Source organism: Gopherus evgoodei, chromosome 2, assembly GCF_007399415.2.
Source record: "Gopherus evgoodei ecotype Sinaloan lineage chromosome 2, rGopEvg1_v1.p, whole genome shotgun sequence".
In the NCBI taxonomy this organism is placed as follows: Eukaryota; Metazoa; Chordata; order Testudines; family Testudinidae; genus Gopherus; species Gopherus evgoodei.
Genome location: NC_044323.1, coordinates 188494131 through 188517643, shown reverse-complemented (window position 1 = coordinate 188517643; position 23513 = coordinate 188494131). Strand labels below are relative to the sequence as shown.

Here is a 23513-nt window from a genome sequence, read left to right as displayed (position 1 = left end):
TTCCAATATGAGAGAAGTGACATGTGGCAGATATAAAAATCAGAAAAATCGTCAGGGTTGGGTTTTACATTGAAATATTTCTGATATTCAACTCTAAATGAGATTTGACTTTCAGCTTTATCGGTGTTCTAATTTTGTACCCCTGCTCAGAGCATTAAGTTGGTTAGTACACCACAAGTGATGACTCAGGGGAGCTTAACTATGAGGACAGTATGTCCCCACAGTACAGCCACCGATGCATTCTTGTTAATGAGACGGTGACTACAGCTGAGTTCGGTGTTAACTATATCAATTCATCAGGTACTAATTTTCAAATGCAAGGAAAAACTGTTATCGGTCTTAATATGCTAATTTTAAAAGTGTCCACTGAACACATTGACACTCATAAAGCCTGGTGGTATACTCTAGTTGAATTGTCCCTGTAGTGAAGTTGAACTTATCTATAGAAAGATGAATGCAAATTACTCCCTGATTCTGTCATGGCCACCAACAAACATTCACATTCATATGCAAAAACACCCCCACACTCATCTTTTAAATTACATGCATGCTGGACAATGTTGCTTTAGAACAGTATTCACTGCAATCAGGCTATGAATGCAGTCTGCATTCTGATCTGAGTCTGTTCTGTCTGCATCTCCCCTCTAGGTTTCTTCTCTCTTAGCTAAAAGAAACACCCCACCTCAAACCCAATCTCAAAGGCTGTGGCTAAAAACAAGAAGCCTTATTCATATGAATGAGGCTGTTTTTGTAAGTGCAAATACGGAAGCTGCCACCACCAAAATGTTTAGGAAACTGGTGAAAGGAAATAGCCCTCTTGTAGCCTAGAAACTAATTCAAGCATTCAGCTCTGTAGCAGCTACCTCTGGCTGAGCTGTGGCCACGATGCAGCACCTAGAGGAAGATCTGACTATTCTTGGAGAAGCAGATGATATCTTCTGTGAAGGTAAAGAACCTTTTATTAAGCAGATCTTTTTAATACATAGACTGAAGACAGGTTTGTACTTAGCTTGTATTCTGTTTCTTTGGTAAAAGTTGAAGTTCTCCACTGGCTCAGGACAGCCACTAGGGCTCACAGTGATAGGGTTGAAAAAGACTTGCTTTCTCTCAGTAAAATAATGGGAGCAAAAGCTTACTGGGTGCAAGATAGTGAGTGAGATTCATATTAACTAGGCAGACAGGTTACACAGCGAGGGTGTTAGCTCAAAAGGGAAAGCAAAGGCGGAGCTACATACAAGAGAGCATCCTTTGATCTAAAAAGTTACAATTTGCAAAGTAAGCTAATACAAAGGGGCCTGTGTTCAGTGATTGACACTGGGCCTGATTCATCATGGCCATAAGGCTTGTGCTGTCACTGGCACCAGTGCAAAAGGCTACTAAATGAGAATGGAAATGTTTTACATCCACTTTGCACTCACTCTCCATTGCTGTAAAGGATTATACCAGGTGGAGGCCAATGAGAATCAGGTCCACAGTCTCTCTCTCTTCTCCCACCACTCCCCACTGGCTTAGACACAAAGGACTTGATCCCGCAAGCCCTCCCTGCACACAACTCCTGTTGTCTTCCATTGGAGTTCAACTAGGGTGACCAGACAGCAAGTGTGAAAAAACAGGACAGGGGCTGGGGGGTAATAGAAACCTATATAAGAAAAAGACCCAAAAATCAGGACTGTCCCTATAAAATCGGGACATCTGGTCACCCTAAGTTCAACGCACAGAGGGTTTGCAGGATTGGTCTCAAAGATTGGTAACCTTTAAACTCTGCTGCAACATAGTTTCAGCAAACTCAGTTTAAACAGAGTTTGGCTGGTCACTTGGGATGGGGCCAAACCAAGTTATTGTAGCCTGAGTAAAGACTAGACCAGAGAGGAGAACACACTTTAAAATCCCAGCTTCAGTGATGTGCTGCCAATATCTGAATAGGTTTCCCACAAATATCCTCCCACCCTTACACTGTGACGTATCCCTATGCCAGACGTGCAGTGCATTTGCAGAGGCAGGCTGAGAGGTCAGAGCATTACTCCTGTGTTTTCATTTATACACAAGTACTTTCTACTAATCATAGCCCAGGAGGGAGGCAATGCCACCCGGCAAACCAACTTACACTTAGCTGGAAATGTTTATGCTTTGTACCTGAAAACTATACTGAGTATACAATAATGTAACGCAAAGTTCCGTTTGTGCAGTTTGGAAGGAATATAAATCCTCCTGCTTCAGGGCTTAAACGAACCTCTAACTATTGGGGTTCTGGAGGAAGGTTTCCCCTGGGGGCAGCCTATCCCATCATTACCTACTGTAGGGTTTATTGTAATTCCTCTCAAGCAGCTGGTAGTGTCAGTGTCAGGCTACATCACAGGCTACATTTGAAGTCAATGGGATTTAGGCTCCATAGCCACATAAATGCTTGGGAAATTTTTGTCTCATGTTCCTAATTTGAAATGTGGGGGGTAAAAGTGAACTATTTTTTTTAAATACCTGCATTTGATATAATGTAATCCAGTCCAAAGACAAACACACAGCATTCATGCAATCCTTGTGGACACCATGGCTAAATCATCTCTGGCAGGAATGATTCTCAGTAGCCAGCGTAAGGCTGGTTACTGGGAGCCAGGGGAATCATCCTAACTAACCTTACCTTTAGTTTAGTGGAAGACTTAACCAGAGGCCCAGAAGAGCCCCCAAAAGTCTTCCCAGCATATCACTGGATAGTTGTAATGTGATCTGACCCTCAGCCACAATGGTGGCTAGATGGTATTAGGAACAGGTTCCCATAGTTGGGGGGATTAAAGGCCCATCTAGATGAGGCCCTTCTCTGTGTTTTTCCCTCTGTCCTATTTCCTTTTTTTTTTTTTGAGTGAAACACAGTATGTTGCTTTTATTTTCGAAAGCACTTGTTAATGCCATTCATGGCCTCAGTGAGGGCCTAGTACACTCCTATAGAGTGGGCCATGCCAGCCAGTGAGGAGCCATCTTCTGAGTCTCAGAGCATTTTCTGAGCCACCTCCACTTGCATGGAAAAGAGAGACTCAAAAGATTAGTGTTACCAGAGGTTAAAGGAGGCCAGAATGGAAACAGGGCCAGCATGAGTAACACTGCTCCTCCCATGTCTACCAAGATCCACAGATATCTACAGATTTTGGAGGCTGGACCCACTGCAAAACCCACCATATTTTAGAGAAAAGGATTAGGAGGAGGTTTAAGTTCCATGTTTCCAGTCTCCTATACTGGTTAATGCTGCAAAGGACCTGTGTCAGCATACATTTGTTTCCAGTAATTCTAAGTTCCCCTGCAGTAATGGGATACTAAAAATATCTGTAGCTTCATAATTAATTATAGCAAAAATATGTCCAAAATTTCCCCCTTCTTAAGCTGTGAAATGTTGATAATACTTTTTCTGTGGCATGGTAAGGAATGTCTATCACAGGGGAGAGAGGTGACCTGCAGCACATGATCTGACAGCTAAAGCTCCGCCTGAAGAGACAAATGAATCAACCAACATGCGGATTTAGGGACTTTTAAGGTTGGAAGGGATCATTGTGACCATCTGGCATGGCCTCCTGCCTAATACAGGCTATAGGACTTCCCTGAATTAATTGCTGTTTCAAGACCAATAACTGTGATTGAACTAGAGCAGAACTTGTAGAAAAACATCCCCCCCCCTTTTTTTTTTTAAAGATTTCCAGTGATAGAGAATCAACCACAATCATTGGTAAATTGTTCCAGTGGTTAATCACCCTCACTGTTAAAGACTTGCATCTTATTTTCAGTCTGAATTTGTCTAGCTTCAGCTTCCAGAGATTGTGGATCTTGCTATTGCTTTGTCTGTCTAGCTTTGAAGAATCCTCTATTATCAAATTCTTGTTCCCTATATAGAGGATCAAGTTACCTCTCAATCTTCTCTTTGGTAGGCTAAATAGATTGAGCTCCTTGAGTCTATCACTGTAAGCCATATTTTCCAATCCTTGAATCAATCTCGTGACTCTTCTTTGGCCCCACTCTAATTTATCAACAACCTTCTTGAAGTGACAGAGTCCTGTGGCACCTTATAGTCTAACAGACGTATTGGAGCATGAGCTTTCGTGGGTGAATACCCACTTCTTGAAGTGTGGACTCCAGAACTGGACACAGTATTCCAGCAGGAGTCACACGGGTTCCAAATACTGAGGTAATATAACCTCTCTACTTCTATTTGATATTCCTGTTTAAACATCCAAAAATTGCATACTTTTGGCCATAACATCCGACTGGGAGCTCATGTTCACCTCATTATCCATGAGGATCCCCAAGTCTTTTCCAGAGTCACTGCTTCCCAGGATAGAGTTCCCCATCCTGTAAGTATGCCCTGAATTCTTTGTTCTTTAACCTTAACTTTGCCTGTATTGAAATGAATATTGTTTGCTTGCTCTAAATCAATGACCTGTCCTCTTTATTATGTGCCACTCCACCAGTCTTTATATCATCTGCAAACTGTATCCGTAATGTTTACTTCCAAGTCACTGATAAAAATTTTAAATATGTAGGTGGCAAGAACCAATGTCTAAGGAACCCCACCAGAAACAAAACTTGCTTATGATGATTATTTCCCATTTACAATTACATTTTGTGACCAATCAGCTAGTTCTTAATCTATTTAATGTGTTTCTGTATCATTCTAGTTTTTTAATCAAGATACTGTGTGGAACAAAGTCAAATGCCTTGCACAAGTCTAAGTCTACTATATAAACACTATTTCCTTTATCAGTCAAACTTGTAATCTCATTTTTAAAAAAGATATCAAGTTAGTTTAACAAGATCCATTTCCATAAATGCATGTTGATTGATTTTAATTATATTACCCTCCTCTAAATTCTTTATTAATCAAGTATTTATTAGCCATTCCATTATTTTGCCCAGATTCAATAATTGCCTGGGTCATCCTATTTACAGCTTTTAAATATTAGTACAACATTAGCTTTCTTTTGGTCCTCAGTATTCCAGAGAGCTCCTTAGCCAGCTTCTTGGATGTAAATTATCCAGATGTACAGATTTTAAAATGTCTAACTTTAGTAGCCACTGTTTCACATCCTCCTTAGCTATTGTTGAAATGAAATGGAAAGTATGTCATCATTATGCAATAAGAATATATCATCTTTTTCCCAAACACAAAACAGAAATATTTATTGAATACGTCCTCCTATTCTGAATTATTGTTGACAGTTCTATCATTTCCATTGGTAGATTTTCAGAAAGCCTTTGACAAGGTCCCTCACCAAAGGCTATTAAGCAAAGTAGGCTTTCATGGTATAAGATGGAAGTTCCTCTCATGGATCAGTAACAGGTTAAAAGAGAGGAAACAAAAGGCAGGAATAAATGGTCAGTTTTCAGACTGGAAAGAGGTAAATAGTGGTGTCCCCCAGGGGACCAGTGCTATTCAACATATTTGTAAATGATCTGGAAAAAGGGGTAAACAGTGAGGTGGCAAAATCTGTAGATGATACAGAACTACTCAAGATAGTTAAGTCCAAAGCAGACTGCAAAGAGTTACAAAGGGATCTCTTAAAACTGGGTGACTGGACAAGAAAATGGCAGATAAAATTTAGTGTTGATAAATGCAAAGTAATGCACACTGGAAAAAATAATCCCAACTATACATAAAAATGATGAGGTCTAAATTAGCTGTTACCATTCAAGAAAGAGCTCTTGGAGTCATTGTGGATAGTTTTCTGAGATCATCCACTCCATGTGCAGTGGCGGTCAAAAAAACTAACAGAATGTTGGGAATCATTAGGAAAGGAATAGATAATAAGACAGAAAATATCATATTGTCTCTATATAAATCCATGGTATGCCCACATCTTGAATACTGTGTGCAGATCTCAAAAAAGATATATTAGAATTGGAAAAGGTACAGAAAAGGGCAACAAAAATGATTAGGGTTATGGACCAAGTTCCGTAGTAGGAGAGATTAATAAGACTGGGACTTCTTATCTTGGAAAAGAGATGACTAAGAGGGGATATGATAGAGGTCTATAGAATCATGACTGGTGTGGAGAAAGTAAATAAGGAAGTGTTATTTACTCCTTCTCATAATACAAGAACTAGGAGTCACCAAATGAAATTAACAGGCAGCAGATTTAAAAAAAAACCAAAAGGAAGTATTTCTTCACACAACACACAGTCAACCTGTGGAACTTTTTGCCAGAGGATGTTGTGGAGGCTCAGACTATAACAGGAATTTGGTAAAGTCTGAAAGATAGGTCTATCAATGATTATTAGCCAAGGATAGTGTCCCCCTCTGTTGCCAGAAGCTGGGAATGGGTGATGGGGGATGGGTCACTTGATGATTACCTGTTCTGTTTATTCCCTCTGAAGCACCTGGCATTGGCCACTGTCAGAAGGCAGGATACTGGGCTAGATGGGCCTTTGGTCTGACATAGTATAGCTGTTCTTATGATGGATCAATACCATTGTTAGGATTCCTTTTGTTCTTAATATACTTAGAAAATTCTATGTGATACAACTGACGGGTCCAAACTACACATACAAGTGTATATCCTGAAAGAAGATCTTATAATTAATTTCCTTATTCTTGCACTCATATGCCACTTTTCATCTCAAAGCACCCTAGAGAGTTTTACAAATGACCACTTTGAAACACTTTGCCCATCAATGAAATGCAACCACTTCTGGTGTGAAATACAGCAACTTTTAAACAGCGCACAGACAGGAATCAAAGAATATTTATTCCATTTAAAAGTACAGAAGATCATTTACATAAATTCTTAAATGGCCTTCATCATCCTAGTACCTAAGCAATAAGAATTTGGGCAGAGCATTAAATTAACACACCTGCTCTTGAGAATATGCTATTTGGTTTTTAGTGACTATAAGTGTTTGGGATTTTGAGTTTATATCTCTTAGAAATACAGCACCTCAAACAGCACAATGCTCCCTAACACCATCATGGGGTATGAGTACACTAGAAGCCATACCATACCCTCCATATGACCTAGATTTTCCTTATCTCCCATTCATGTACAAACTTAGCAAGCTCGCAGCCCCATGTATTTCCACATGTAGTTAGCAATTATTAATATATCTAAACTTAGAACTTAATTACAGTTATTACCAAGTCTTTTAGACAGCTACTCCACACTAGCCTGTACTCACTCATGCTTATCTCCCTCTCTCACTGCTGAATAGCCTGTCTGGTTGCACTTAGGGTAGCTGACCTACTTTTCAATAGTTTCCACAGAGCTAATACAAAATCCTTTTTATTCTTCCAGAGTATGAAGAAGCAAAACACAACTATTTTTGATAATATTTAGTAAACAAGAGATCCATTTTAGACAGTCCAAAACTATATACATGAAATCTCAGAGGTCCTTTCCCTGCCCAGAGCTGATTTGCTTATTGGGTCATGCAACCATTCTCTCAGCATTGCCATCTATTGAAGAGCTCCTTGCAGAATTGTAATTACATTGTTCACAATATGTTTTAAAAATGTATATGAGTTTGCTTCCTTGTGAAAGTCCCTCTTTGAAGAGATAAGCAATTTAGATTTAAGTTTCATGATTGGGGTGAGGTTAACCTGAAATTAGAGTGCAAACAACACTCAATATTCATTTGATATATGTTTGTGGTAGGGAAAAAACTAGGAAAGATCCTTCCTATGATTACTATAAGTTTAAAAGACAACTTTATATGATTATTCACAAAAAACAATAACTTCATTCAATTCTAGTTAAGGTAAATTAATCTCTTCCTTAGCCAAAAATATTCCTTAAGAGATTATAGTTTTTTCTAATGCACAAATCTTTGAAAACCTGGAAAATCCAAGTTAAAATTCCACATGTAAAAATAAATCATTCAAAAAGTATAAAAATGTACAACTGATGTAACATATATGACCTTAACTCTGCCCCCTTAGTGCCACATTGAGACAAGCTTATTAATTCATACAACCATTACAGGTTCATCTCTTTAGTGACTACAAAAACAAATAACTTGCTCTTAATGAACTGGTGTGAAGCTTTTCTCAAAGTGGCACTTCTGGGCCTTATGTTCTTTGGGTGACCAGAACCATGCAGTTGAATACCTTTGAATGGAGTGAGAGGGGGACTTTGTCAAGTAGAACACTATCTTGGAATTTTCAAGCAGTTTGTATCTTTTGAGAAAATGACAATATTCTGTTGAGGACTTTTTGGTTAAAGTGAGTAAGTTTATTCCAAATGAACAAAGATCTTTGCATGGGAATTCCCTTAGTTTATAAAATAATGTTTCAATATTGCCAAGTGGCTGGAGTCCTTAAAAGATATTGTAAGCCCTGCAGGGACTGAGGTGAAACTTTCAAGCACCACAGGGGCTTTGGCAGACTTTGCACACCACTTGGGAATGAACCTCATTCCCACTTAGACTGCCTCCTGTCTTCACATGTGGCTTCCTCTCCCCCATTCCCCATAAAAACTCCTTGCCGCACTCATAGGGGCTGCATGTTTCTGCTCCTTCCACACCACAGAGTGCATCAAATTGATGCATGTATTATCAAACTATGGTGTGTACGCTTAAAAAAAGATGCGTTTCAAAATTATTTGCATTCATTGTGGGTAATTCTCTATGACCCTATATTTTCACAAAAACAACTTTTAGGAAGTGGGGAAATAAGTATTCAAACACCAAGGACATATTACTGAATATTCTGTACTGAAGACCAACCTCAGTCAAATGTATGAACCATGGGCCTATTCTGTTCTCATACTTCTAGGACATTATGGACAGTTGTACTTGAAAGTGGTTATAGTTCATCACCAGCCCTACCTATCCCTTCAGCTTATCTCACGTGCCTATAGAAGGAGAATGCTTATGGCACATTGAGCTGTAGTGACAAGAAGGAAGAATGCCCAATAGTTTATCACCAAGGCAACAATGTTTTCTTGCAGAATATATGTTTCTTAACTGAGTTTTTTTAGCCACAGGCCCAGATTTCAGCACATTTAGCCAAAAAACTTGGATAGACCTTGTTATCATTCAGAACAAGGATGGATTTTTAAAGTATGTGACATATAATGTTTTCATTTTTTAATTTCTTTTTTGTTAAACCAACTCTTCATTAATCTGTTTGTTACACCAATCATTGCTGATTGCGGTTAATAGATGTAAAGGTAACAGAACAAAAAAGTATCAGAGGGGTAGCCGTGTTAGTCTGGATCTGTAAAAGCAACAAAGAGTCCTGTGGCACCTTATAGACTAACAGACGTTTTGGAGCATGAATACCCACTTCGTCGGATATTTGACATGCATCCGATGAAACGGGTATTCACCCATGAAAGCTCATGCTCTAAAACGTCCGTTAGTCTATAAGGTGTCACAGGACTCTTTGCTGCTTTTACAGAACTAAAAACAAGTCTGCTCTGGTTTTTAGTTCAAGGATCCACAATAAGATAGTTACACAGGTCTGCTCACCCTTATGTCCTCCCACCCCAACTCAAGATGGTTTTTAGATTTTCAAAACCCATCCTGTGACAGCTGGAGTATTATTTGTATCAGTGCATTAAGCTGTGTATTTTAAGTAGAAGTGATTGATTCTTTAATGATGATGGCATATTTTTTTTAAAAATAATTCAGTCAGAGATTGTTTCTGCACTGTTGTTTCCCTCTTTTTTAATTAAAGATCTTTGATTTTGTTTTCCTAACTGTGCCTTGATGCCATCCTAACTGAATTTCATGATTGACATTTTTGGAAGGATAATCATAATAGTAATGAGAAAATCAGGCCACCTAAATTAGTAGCATTTTGCCAGCCTTCTGAAAAGAAAGCAGAGTAGATATGGGCTAGTGAAGCAACTTACTAGATGTGCTCAGACAACATTTCAGGCTGCCAAAACAAGTGCCTTTCAAAATTTGAACCAACATTGCCTTTCCTTCTTAATGGCTTTATCTAATATTTGTAGTTCCTTGTGTCGGTGTACAGCTCAGTAAAAAATATAAGGGCTCTAGTGTCAAATCAAATTATTAAAGTCTAAAACAAATTTGGAGTGATTAAAACAGTCACTAAGCATATATAACTTTAGCTCTTTAACAATTCAGTGCACAGTTTCACAGCCTGTTGTGAACGCACACCCATACAAACACATGCTAACCATGTCTTTGTGGTTGGTGTGTTAAGGGTGTGGCACCCACAAACCCACTAGGCCAGGAAGTTCAGAGTTAAGGCTAATGCTCAGCTCACATGTTTGTGTGGAAATGGAATACGGTACAACAGCATGAGTTAAAGACAGAGACGAGAACTGTCAAACGCTTGACAGTGTTAAAGTGGCACATAAATGTTGAAAGTGAACCCTGGCTCACAGAGCTATTTAAACTTGATTTTCAGTGGATTGCACATAACAGCATGATTTCTTTAGGAAATCCCTACATCTGATTTTAATCTATGGAGTGTGGCTTGGTACCACAGAATTTGAGTCAAAATTTCAAAAGCTGCAAGCTGTGAGTTGCATTGGAGGAGGGCAGCTGAGTTAGTCAAGAGAATTGAATAGGGTTCCTATTATGGCCTCAGTTGAAACAATCCCATTTAAATTTGGAACGTCACCATTTCATGGGAACAACCTTCCAAAGGCTAGGTGGCTGCGTGCTCTCGAGAACATTTTGCATGCAATATGAGAGAAGGTACTTATTCCCCAAACAACCATCTACTTTCTTGTACCCAAGATTATAGACATTTTTCCAGTGGATAACAGGTGAGACTAAAGAGCTAATGAAAAACTCGATGAAATAGCCTGGATTGTAAACTTTCAGAAATGTGAACATCCGTGAATTAAGAACAGGCAGACACTGACATAGTCTAACTTAATTGCCTAGAGCCTGGCAATTAAAGGGTTCAAAAGCCCAGGCTTTCAAAAAAAAAATGGGTGCCTAAAGTTAGTCTACTAAATCTTAATTTTCAAAAGTGCTGAGCAGCCATTGAAGTCAGTTGGGAGGAAAAGAACAAAAAGGATTGGGTTGTACAAAAGACAGAGTAAAATAAAGAACAGGGCCTTTCACAAGTGCTTAAACAATTTAGGAGCACAAGTTCCACTGGAAGTCAGTTCAACCCTAAGTAAATAAACAAACACTAAAATGTGGCAGCAGGAGAAAATATCAGGGAGGGACACAGAGGAATTAAAAAAAATTATTAAGGTGTTTTTAAAAAGTGAACGGTACAGAGTTTAAGCATAGAAGTTTCTGGTTATCAGGGAATAACATACAGATTATCAAGAGGTGCAAAGTTCCGTTTAAGATCGGGTGGCATAACTAATACATAATCTGCAATATCCCCAATTGGGAGTAAAAGGTTGATGGGGCAAAGAACAGACATTGAGATAGGAGGGTATGAAGTTCATATAAGGGCTATGTTCGGGTGTGGAGTATAATGAGTAGATATGATGATGAGGATGGATTGACCCTCATTTGGTGAGATTCAATGTTCAGGGAGTTTATGGTTCCCGTTCAAATGATCCAATGGAGAAAGTCTCTTGGTCCCTTTCTCGTAGTCGAACGATGTCACTACAGCTCACGCCTCCTGGTACTGTCAGTGGCCAATGATGTGTTCAGTGTAGATATCCGTGGACCATCGGATGGTGTCTGAGACCATGAGGTGCTGTATGAGCCGTGCGTAGCGTCGACCGATCCCACAGGTCCACAGCACACGCTCATTGCCGGGGTCCCAGGCGCCCAGGGCTCCAACAATCAGGGCATCCATCTGCACCTCCAATACACTAGGCTACATCTGCATTTAGAAATTTGGCAAACTCCTGCTATTAGGCTAGCATCAGTGCAGCTCAGGTGATGCTAGCAATGGTGGCAGTGGTATTGGAGAACAGCCGCTGGCCATTTTGCCAATATGTTGCCTAACGCTGCATATTCTTATCCATAATGGTAACCAGTCTAGATCAATGCTCCTACAGTTGCTAGACCAATGGTGGGAGAACTCCCTAAAATTCTTGCTGTAGACAAGGTCTAGTGGTGATGATCCCAGTGAACAAGCTTGTTCATGGAGTCTCATTGTCTAGACCAGGGGCGGGTAAACTTTTTGGCCTGAGGGCCGCATCAGGTTTCCAAAATTGTTTGGAAGGCCGGTTAGTAGAGGCTGTGCCTCCCCAAACAGCCAGGCCTGGCCCGGCCCCACCCCCTATCCAACCCTCCTGCTTCTCACCCTGACTGCCCCCCCGGGATCCCTGCCCCCATTCAACCCCCCTGTTCCCCATCTTTTGACCACCCCAACCTCTATCCACACTCCTGCCCCTGACCACCACCCCAAACTCCCTGCCTTCTATCCAACCTCCCTGCTCCCTGCCCCCTTACCATGCTGCCTGGAACACCAGTGGCTGGCAGCGCTACAGCCGTGCCACCCAGAGTGCCAGGACAGGCAGCCATGTCACCCAGCTGGAGCCAGCCACGCCACCGTGCAGCACAGAGCACTGGCTCAGGCTGGTTCTGCAGCTGCGCTGCCCCAGGAGCTCACAGCCCCACCGCCCAGAGCATTGCACCAGCAGCGGAGCGAGCTGAGACTCCGGTGGAGGGGGAACCGTAGGGGAGGGTCCGGGGGCTAGCCTCCCAGGACAGGAGCTCGGGGGCCAGGCAGGAGGGTCCTACGGGCCATAGTTTGTCCACCTCTGGTCTAGAATCATGTTAAAAATAGGATCCTGAACTCATCCCTTCCAAAAAAACAGTATATCTAAAACACACTTAGTCAGAACACTGCCCATAATCAGCTCATTACATGACCCTCCTTCATTAAGTGAAAGTATATAGCAGAGACCAAAATTATAATCAAATTACATTCACTTTGCAAACAGGTAGTTGCAACACCTCCAATTTCATCATCCCAGGCTCTCCTTTTAGGTGGCCTGTCTTCCTTCCTCTCCTCTTACCAAACCTAAGAGGAAGCAACAATAAAATTACAAGCTTTTGTGCAACTATTTCTGTGCTACCCTGAATTCCAAGAAGCTACTTGTGAAAGTGACTCTCCTTTCCTGAAATCTCATGGCACTTTCTTCTTAGTATATAATCTGAAGTTTTAAACCCCCATTGCTGGGTCACCATTCCATTAAATGGAACTCTTGGAACCCAAGAAATTCAGCAAATGTCAGTCAACTCAGCAAGAAGCCTGAAGTTTCCTCTAAGGGTTCTTTAAAGCCTCTTCTTATGGAAAAGTCCTTCAGAAAATGACAGCCTTTCAACAGAGTTTTTTGAACCAGCCTGTAGAATTTAATAGAGAATTATATCCCCCTCACAGAGAATTCTATAGGATGGTTCAAAAATTCTATAGAAAGGTTATCCCTATCTATTAAATTCAATAGGTTTGCAGTGTAATTTCTATAGAACCCTATTGGAGTCGTTCCTATAAAATTCCGTCTGACTTTTCCATCAAGCTCCTTACAGTGTGTGAATAAAGACACTGTTTAGTTTAGCACAGACTTCAATATTTTCATTAATAACTTGGATAATGGAGTGAAAAGTGTGCAAATAAAATGTGTGGATGACATCAAGCTGGGAGGGCTTGCAAGATCTTTTGAAGATAGGATTAGAATTGAAAACAATCAAATTGGAGCATTGGTCTGAAATCAACAAGATGAAATTCAATAAAGAGAGTGCACAGGACTTCACTTAGGAAGGAAAAATCAAATGCACAACTACAAGATGGGGAATAACTTGCTGGGGAGTAATTCTGGCTAAACAACAAAGTAAAAGAAGCAGAGAGAGGCAAAAAGGCATCTTTTAAAAAGTGGAAGTTAAATCCTAGTGAAGAAAATAGAAAGAAGCATAAACTCTGGTAAGTGGAGTGTAAAAATATAATTAGGGAGACCACAAAATAATTTGAAGAACAGCTAGCCAAACACTCAAAAAGTAATAGCAAAAAAATTTTTAAGTACATCAGAAGCAGGAAGCCTGCTAAACAACCAGTGGACGATTGAGATGCTAAAGCAGCACTCAAGGATGATAAGGCCATTGGGGAGAAACTAAATAAATTTTTTGCACCAGTCTTCATGTATGAGATGTGAGGTAGATTCCCAAACCTGATCCATTCTTTTTAGGTGACAAATCTGAGAAACTGTCCCAGATTGAGGTGTCATTAGAGGAGGTTTTGGAACAAACTAATAAGTCATCAGGACCAAATGGTATTCACCCAAGAGTTCTGAAGGAACTCAAATGTGAAATTGCAGAACTACTAACTGTGGTATATAACCTATCATTTAAGTCAGCTTCTGTACCAGATGACTGGAGGATAGCTTATGTGACACCAATTTTAAAAAAGGCTCCTGAGGCAATCCTGGCAATTACAGGCCAATAAGTCTACCTTCAGTACCAAGAAAACTGGTTCAAACCATAGTAAAAAACAGAATTATCAGACACATAGATGAACATGATTTGTTGGGGAAGAGTCAACATGGTTTTTGTAAAAATCTACTAGAATTCTTTGAGGGGGGTCAATAAACATGTGGACAAAGCTGATCCAGTGGATATAGTGTACTTAGCTTTTCAGAAAGCCTTTTACAAGATCTCTAACTAAAGACTCTTATGCAAAGTAAGCTGTCATGGGATAAGAGGGAAGGTCCTCTCATAAATTGGTAACTGGTTAAAAGATAGGAAACAAAGGGTAGGAATAAATGGTCAGCTTTCAGAATGGAGAGAGGTAAATAGTTTAGTCCCCAGGGGTCTGTACTGGTACCAGTACTTTTCAACATATTCATAAATGATCTGGAAAAATAGGTAAACAGTGAGGTAGCAAAATTTGCAGATGATACAAAACTACTCAAGATAGTTAAGTCCAAAGCAGACTGCAAAGAGTTACTAAAGTGATCTCACAAAACTGGTAACTGGGCAACAAAATGGCAGATGAAATTCAGTGTTGATAAATGCAAAGTAATGCACACGAGAAAACATAATCCCAACTATACATATAAAATGATGGGGTCTAAATAGCTGTTACCACTCAAGAAAGAGATCTTGGAGGCATTGTGGATAGTTCTCTGAGAACATTCACTCAATGTGCAGTGACAGTCAAAAAAACAATGTTGGGGATCATTAGGAAAGGGATAGATAATAAGACAGAAAATATCATATTGCCTGTATAAATGCATGGTATGCTCACATCTTGAATACTGCATGCAGATGTGGACGCCCCATCTCAAAAAAGATATATTGGGATTGGAAAAAGTTCAGAAAAGGGCAACAAAAATTATTAGGGGTATGGAACGGCTTCCTTATGAGGCGAGATTAATAAGACTGGGAATCTTTAGCTTGAAAAAGAGATGACTAAGGGGGGATATTTACTCCTCATAGCACAAGAGCTAGGGGTCACCCAATGAAATTAACAGGCAGCAGTGGTAAAACAAACAAAAGGAAGTATTTCTTCACACAATGCACAGTCAACCTGTGGAACTCTTTGCCAGAGGATGTTGTGAAGGCCCAGACTAGGGTTCAAAAAGGAACTAGATAAGTTCCTGGAGGATAGGTCCATCAGTGGCTATTAGGATGGGCAGGGATGGTGTCCCTAGCCTCTGTCTGCCAGAAGTTGGGAATGCGTGACAGAGGATGGATCACGGACCATTACCTGCTCTATTCATTCCCTCTGAAACACCTGGCAGTGGCCACTGTAGAAAGACAGGATACTGGGCTGGGTGAACCTTTGGTCTGACCTAGTATGGCCATTCTTATGTTCTCATGTACTGCTGAATAGGACCTGGGGGTTGTAGTGGATTCCAAATTGATGCAGTTGCAAAAAAGGCTAATATTCTGGGGTATATTAACAGAAGTGTCCTATGTAAGATTTGGGAGGTAATTGTCCTGTTCCACTCAGCACTAGCGAGGCCTCAGCTGGAGTACTGTGATCAGTTCTGGGCATCACATTTTAGGAAAGATGCTATGTAATGGACTCATCACAGTACTGCCTCTTGCTGACCATCTTGGGGATTAGCTCTGCAGATTGGTATGCCCTCTCCCGACGGCGCCTCACCCACTGCCACATCTGTTCTCTGACCCACATCACTCTAGGGACCGTGGCATCCTCTTCATGACACGGCCCTCCGACCATGTTACCATCTGTGCTCCCCCCTTTCGGGGGTTTAGTACAGCAGTCCAGCCACTTTCCAGTGGTGGTGGGGGGGGGCAGGCCCACCCGCTACTCTGGGTCCCAGCCCAAGGACCCTCTGAACCGCAGTCACTTGCTGCGTTCCTTTGCCTTGACTACTGCTGCATCTCCCTGGGCCACTTCCCTGCAGCCAAAACACCCTACTCCATCCCAGCAGCCCATGAGGAGCTCCTTCTGTACTCCCTGGGTCCCTGTCTGCACTGCTCTGTCCAGGGTGCTACAGGGTTGCAGCCTACTAGAGCTCCAGGCGGCTAGTCTTCCGGCATCAAGCTCCAAGCGGCTACTGATTCTGCTTTGCCCTGTGACTCTTCTTATATGGGCCTGCTGGGCCCAGACTGACTGCTCCTCACAGCCGCTCTCCTTTTGGTCACTTCCACACACAGCCTCCCTAGGGCCCTGTGAACCCCTTACATGACAGTGTGGCGCGGACGTCCCATCACATGTGGACAAACTGAAGAGAGACCAGAGGAAAGCAACAAAAATTATAGAAGATTTAGAAAACTTGACCTATGAGAAAAGGTTAAAAAAACTGGGCGAGTTTAGTGTTGATAAAAGAAAACAGGGAGTGGGTGGGAAGGGAACACACCTGATGATAGTCTTCAAATATGTTATGTGCTATTATAAAGAAGACTGTGATCAATTGTTGTCTATGTTCACTGAAGATAGCAGGAGAAGTAAGGGGCTTATTCTTAAGCAAGGGAGATTTAGGTTAAATATTAGGAAAAACTATCTAACTATAAAGGTAGTTAAGCTCTAGAAATGCTTTCAAGGGAGGTTGTGGAATCCACATCATTGGCCATTTTTAAGAACAGTTGGACAAACATCTGCCAGGGATGGTCTAGGTTTATTTGATCCTGCCTCAGCACAAAGGGGCTGGACTTGATGCCTTTTTGCGGTCCTTCCAGACTTACATTTCTATGATTCTATCATTTTTATACCTCATTCTTGTTTCACCATGCTCCATTATGGTGAAACCCTAGTTCTGGGATGCAAACAGGCCTGAAGTTGATATTAAAGACATATTATTGATTAAAAAGTGTTTACTGTTTAAAAAATAAAACACTATGTTCAAAAGTAATCTCTCCAAGTGTATATTCAGAGTCACATCCGAATTTACTGACAAAAAGATGGTTTTTGCATCTGTTAGCATCACAGAGCTAATACAGCTACAGGAAAGCAAGTGGGATTTTATTGTGCCTCCCACTTCATCAGCAGAACTGTCATCTGAGCTCCAGTTGCTGAATCTTTATTGCTGGTGATGATGCAAAAACCAGAACAAGCACAACTTGGTTTTCATAAACTCGATTTCTCTGCTGGCATATGGAAAAATCATCTTTTAGCTTATAAACAGAATCAATGCGGGAGTTTTGTTCAAGTTGGGTTTGCAGTATCTGGTCATAATTCAGAAGTCACAGAGAATAAATGTGGAAACCCACATTATAGTTTTTATAATTATTTTTTGACTGAAAAATCACTTTGAGTAAGAAGATGTGTTCTAATTAGCTCTTGTAGACAGGGACACTTTAAATAATTGTATAAACCCAAAGAGCTTCTACAAGATCTTCTTAAACACTTATTGACATTTATGCTGAATGATGCCTGTCAAGTGATACTATTTATTTGATCATAAATGAGGCTCTCTTAATTTAGAAAAAAAAATGTTGAAATGGGCTGAGACAAAAGGTATCAGAAGTATCTAAAACAAAAAAAAGGTAGAGTTTTACAATGCTGTTGAATTCACTTTTAGCATCGTGTGTCCTTTTTTAAAAAAAGGAATATGGAATAGTAGGCAGTTGTGTGATCTACTACTCTGCTCAGCCCCCTCTGTCTGGGTAGCTCTGTGCCATTTCTGTTCCTGACACTTGTCATGAACCAGGAAGAGTTAGTTTAATCAGAGGCACGAGTCACTGATTAGTGCTGGGCTGCTGTCAGTAATCACTTCAAATGCTGTACTGAAAATAGTACCCAGAGGTCATACATTGGAAAATGGTCATCACTGCCATTCAACCTCAGCCATGCAGCCATGCCAAATGCCTAATTAACGTGTTTTCCTGGTTTGCATTAAATATCCTTTGTTTGTTTGTTTGTTTAATTGAAATCTGCTGACAGACCCGCTGATGTGGTATGAAAAGCTTTCCCGGGTCTGCTGGTGAGAGGCGTGGTGATATTGCTGTTTGCCCTCTTGAGAGGAAATGGTCCCTTTCTCTTCAGTAATAACATTAGATTTGTGCAGGTGATTAAACATCAGTTTCCATGAGAAAGCTGGAACCCACCAATTCCCTATTCTCCTGCCATCGGATGTTAGGAGAGTTCAAATCAGGATAAATAATCTGTTGTGGTGTCTCTATTTAACCATTTAGCAGTTGCAGTTTAGGATCATTGCTTTACAGAAGCAGAAAGGTTATTGCACTCAGAGAGGCAGTTCACTCGCACAGCCACTGTGCACTGTTACATTCGCTATTTTTAAGCCATGGAAATATGCACTAAGTGTATTAAAAAGAAAGCAAGAGCTGTATCTTAGCGGTAGTATGGTTATGAAACGTGCTAATTTTTGTTCTAAATAGTGACTAAATGGCACTATTAGAGGCGTGTCTACATTGCGGACATGCACTAGCTCTGCTTGAGCTAGCACACTAAAGTGTAGCCAGGGGGAGCAACATGGGCAGTAGCTGGGACTAGCTGCCCAAGGGGGTCTGAACGAGTTTGTACTCCGACAACTAACCCAAATTAATGCCTGTGCTACCCTGCTCGTTTTACTGCATTAACTTGAGCAGAGCTAGCCCATGTCTGTCTACTCACACTGGGAAACAGGCTCCCAGATGCAGTGTAGACATTACCTGTATGGGGGTGATTAGTGTAAAAAAAAATAATAATGGCAATTCAGCTGGATATTAAAACACTGAGGGCTGAGCTCTGCTGAGCTACATCAGTGTAAACCTAGAGTAAATTCACTGATTTCAGAGTTACTGGGGATTTACACTGGTAGAACTGAGAGCAAAATTTGGCCCAGAGCATTCATCACACAGGCTCAGCAGAAGTGTCTGTGTTGCATTATTGTGTTAGGGATGTGCGTGAACCCAAATATCAAACACTGGGGCTCTCAGACCTGGAACTGCATCATTTTAAGTGTAGCCTTGCCTTAGTTATCCAGCACAAATCCTTCCCATAAACCAATTACTAACAAACAATGGAACAGTCTCTCTTGGGAAAAACAAACAGGATACTCAGCACCTGTAGCTTTAGATCTCAGATTATCACATTAGCTTTGATCATCTCGTCACATGTTTGACTTTTGGCTGTTTAGTAAGACACAATGAGTTTTCAGCAGCTTTTCATGCATATTAATTAGGAACATGGAATGCTTTTAAAAAAAATCAGGAAAAAACAGGATAAAGGCACAGTAATAGACATACGTATGTACACACACACTTGGCATGCACTTAAAGCCTGCTTGGCCTTCACTGGTTGCTAAGCATTATGAGAAATTGGAATGTACAGTTCAGTCAAGCCCTCTTGTGAGCTTTTTTCATTTGCCATAAAAAACCTGCACATAGGAGGGGCTGATAGCACAGAATGTGAAGTGTGGGATTTTGAAAAAAATAGTGCTTAAATAGGTTCAGATGTTCTCTCCCTGACGGCCCAGCCCCAAAGTTGCACAGATGAGTGCAGGAAAGCATATGTTTATTTTTATGTCTACTGACATTCATTCTTACAATTTGCGATTTTCAAATCTCCATAGGTGTGTACAGCATTCTTCAGACAGCCACAGATGGGAGAGTCCCTGCTCTGAGGGCTAATGATCTAAGATCACTGTGGATACAGTACAACACAAAAGAGCATGGGGAAAAGCAAGCATAAGCTAGGGAACATGCAGCTCCTCCCCCCTCTACTAAAAGCTGAGGGAAACTCCCCCTTCTGTCCCTGCCTTGAGTTAGCAGCACTCTCCCAGACCCTCACAGTTCCCTCTTCTAATTGGCTGGTATGGGGGGGGCTCCCTCACTCCCCTGCCCCCAAGAACACACACACTCCCAAATCATCTACTTAACTGTGGCAAAGGAATTACTGTGAAGCTGTGGACTGAACACAGGGCTGGGATTCAGGAGAACTGGGTTCTAATTTGACTCATTGCAGAACCTTGGCTAACCCACAAAATTGCTTTGTGCCCTAGTTGTAAGATGGGGATAACAATGCTTGCCCAACTTCATGAAGTGCTTTAAGGGAGGCAGGTGAGAAGCACTACATGTGCAAATGCTGTTTATTATTACAAGAGAAGGTAAAACATTTCAAATGATGAGTACAGGTGAGGTAGCAACACAGTAAAGGGGAGGAAATGGAAGATGTACATGGGTTATTGGTTGCACGTAATGTGAAATCTGTAGGTTTGGCGAAGCTTTGTGGAACAAAGGATGCTTGGTGTATGGCAATTGGGAGGGCATGTACAAGGCAGAGCAAGAAAAGGGATGAAGATGGTAGTGGGAGGAAACCAACAGAGCAATAAGGGAGGGCAGTTTAGAACATGGGAGGGGTTACTGGATTTTTATAATATGGTTACCTCACGGATGTGAACGTGAACTTTCTCCCTCCCAATCAAACCTGGAAGTTACAGTCCTGATTATTGACCATATTTGCTCACCTCTTGTGAAAAGGGGACTGTCACTTTAGAGGAAGCTGTTCCTTGGACCCCTCAGTTTCTTTGTGAGCACCCCCCTTCCAAGTGACATTTGTGATTTTAGACTGAGTTACTGGGTCATAACCCTTCTGTTTACTCAAACATTTTTTCTTAGCAGACCCAACTGCCTTTGGCTTTGGTCAGAGACTTCCTTTCAGGACCCTGTGATCAGTATGAAAACGCAGTAACTCTGGAAGACAGCCTGTTCAAAGCAAAGTATTACTCTTATCTACGGGCACATAGCAAACAGGGAGGAAAAGTGTTAAAAAAACAAAAAAGGCCTCTATGCAGATTGTCTTATCATAGAATCATAGAAGATTAGACTTGGAAGAGACCTCAGGAGATCATCTAGTCCAACCCGCTGTTCAATGCAGGACCAACACCAACTAAATCATCCCAGCCAGGGCTTTGTCAAGCTGGACCTTAAAAACCTCTAAGGATGGAGATTTCACCACCTCCCTCAGTAACCCATTCCAGTGCTTCATCACCCTACTAGTGAAATAATGTTTCCTAATATCCAACCTAGACCTCCTCCACTGCAACTTGAGACCATTGCTCCTTGTTCTGTCATCCACCACCACTGAGAACAGCCGAGTTTCATCCTCTTTGGAATCCCCCTTCAGGTAATTGAAGGCTACTATCAAACCCCCCCTCACTTTTCTCTTCTGCAGACTAAACAAACCCAGTTCCCTCAGCCTCTCCTCATAAGTCATGTGCCCCAGCCCCCTGGTCATTTTCGTTGCCCTCCGATGGACTCTCTCCAATTTGTCCACAGCCTTTCTGTAGTGGGGAGCCCAACACTGGATGCAGTACTCCAGGTGTGGCCTCACCAGTACTGAATAGAGGGGAATAATGACTTCCCTCGATCTGCTGGCAATGCTCCTGCTAATGCAGCCCAATATGCCATTAGCCTTCTTGGCAACAAAGGCACACTGATGACTCAAATCCAGCTTCTCATCCACTGTAATCCCCAGGTCTTTTTCTGCAGAACTGCCACTTAGCCAGTCGATCCCCAGCCTGTAGCAGTGCATGGGATTCTTCTGTCCTACGTTTAGGTCTCTGCACTTGTCCTTTTTGAACCTCTTTAGATTTCTTTTGGCCCAATCCTTCAATTTGTCTAGGTCACTCTGGAACCTATCCCCACCCCTCAGTGTATCTACGTCTCCACCAGCTTAGTGTCATCCATGAACTTGCTGAGGGTGCAATCTAGCTCATCGTCCAGGTCATTAATACAGATGTTGAACAAAACTGGCCCCAGGACCAAGCCCTGGGGCACTCTGCTTGATACCGCCTGCCAACTAGACATTGACCCATTGATCGCTACCCGTTGAGCCTGACAATCTAGCCAGCTTTCTATCCATCTTCTAGTCCATTTATCCAATCCATACTTTCTTTAACTTGCTGGCAAGAATACTGTGGGATACCATATAAAAAGTTTTGCTAAAGTCAAGATATATCATGTCTACCGCTTTCCCCATATCCACAGAGCCAGCTATCTCATCGTAGAAGGCAATCAAGTTGGCCAGGCATGACTTGCCCTTGGTGAATCCATGTTGACTGTTTCTGATCACCTTCCTCTCCTCCAAGTGCTTCAAAATGGTTTCCCTGAGGACCTTGATTTTTCTCTACAACTTAGGCAGGTCTAACTTATCACAGACACTCCAAAATCTGGCAATGGAGAGACAGAGCATTCCACTCACTCTTAGCTTCAGGACTGAGGTGTTTAATACCTTCAAAGTCCTTTGTTTTACTTTTCCCACTTGGATTCCCTGCCTCCAGCTTGGCATTACACCAGCCTGTTGGTCAGTGTGTGGTGGTGATAAATCTTAAGAGGACCTGTCTGGTTTGTTGATTACCAGTGACTGGACTATCTACAATCATTGTCTGCCTTCCTGCCAATGTATAAAACCACCTAGTATTGGGTTACCTCTTTGCACCCATGTAGCAGGCAGCATGATAGTAATCAGATAGACAGCAGTTCCCATAATAGTTATTTTTAAAAATGCTGATACTGGCCACATTCTTCATAAGGGCCCACACAAAGTTTTCCTCGGATTGTCCCTTTTAGGGGGGCAATGCTTCCCCCCCATTAAATGACCCCAGGGTTCAGCCCCCAAATCCAGTGGGATCCCTTCAGATCTCTGTGAATTTGCTGAAGGCAAAGGCAACTTGTGGGAGGCCTCTTGTCCAGACTGCATGGCCCTATTTTCCCTTTCCAGCTTAGTGGCAGTGCAGTGCAGTGGAGCTGAATGTCAGTGGACTCTCCTGCCCCTTGCTGCCCTAGGGGATTCTGTGGCTTGGAACCACAGGGACCATGGGACAACAGAAAAGTTAAAGCACTTTTCAAGAGATTTGCCACATAGCTTACAGTGTCTGTTTGCCAGCAGACATGTCCAGCCCTTGTGAGAGACAGAGCTGCATACACACTTCTGGTCTGAGCACAGGATTTAAGGATTCTTGAATTGTCATCTCTCCTCTAGCCCTGACTCACTCTTTAGCCTGGGTTATTGTTTGCAAACCATGTGGAACAAGTAGGCTTGGAGCAGCCTAACAGGTAATTTAAGATTCCTTGCCTCAGTTTCCCCAACTATAAAGTGGAGGTGAATACCACTCAGGCTTGTTCTGAGTATTAGTATTTGTAAATCACTGTGCATTTGCCAGGTAATATGAAAGAGTGTATTATTAATGGAAACGTGTGCATTGCAGCTTCAGGTTAATTTTAATGCAGAATACTTT

The 23513-nt window shown here is 41.6% G+C and overlaps 1 protein-coding gene across 2 annotated transcripts in view; it reads left to right on the top strand.

The window, feature by feature from the left end:
• Window positions 1-820: 820 nt before the first annotated feature.
• RIPOR2 (RHO family interacting cell polarization regulator 2) overlaps window positions 821-23513 on the top strand; it is a 99614-nt gene continuing 76921 nt past the window's right edge. For both annotated transcript variants that reach the window (XM_030552557.1, XM_030552558.1), the window contains exon 1: window positions 821-946. In XM_030552557.1, coding sequence (XP_030408417.1) covers window positions 886-946 — 61 coding nt within the window. In that variant the 5' untranslated portion in view covers window positions 821-885. The remainder of the gene's footprint in view (window positions 947-23513) is intronic.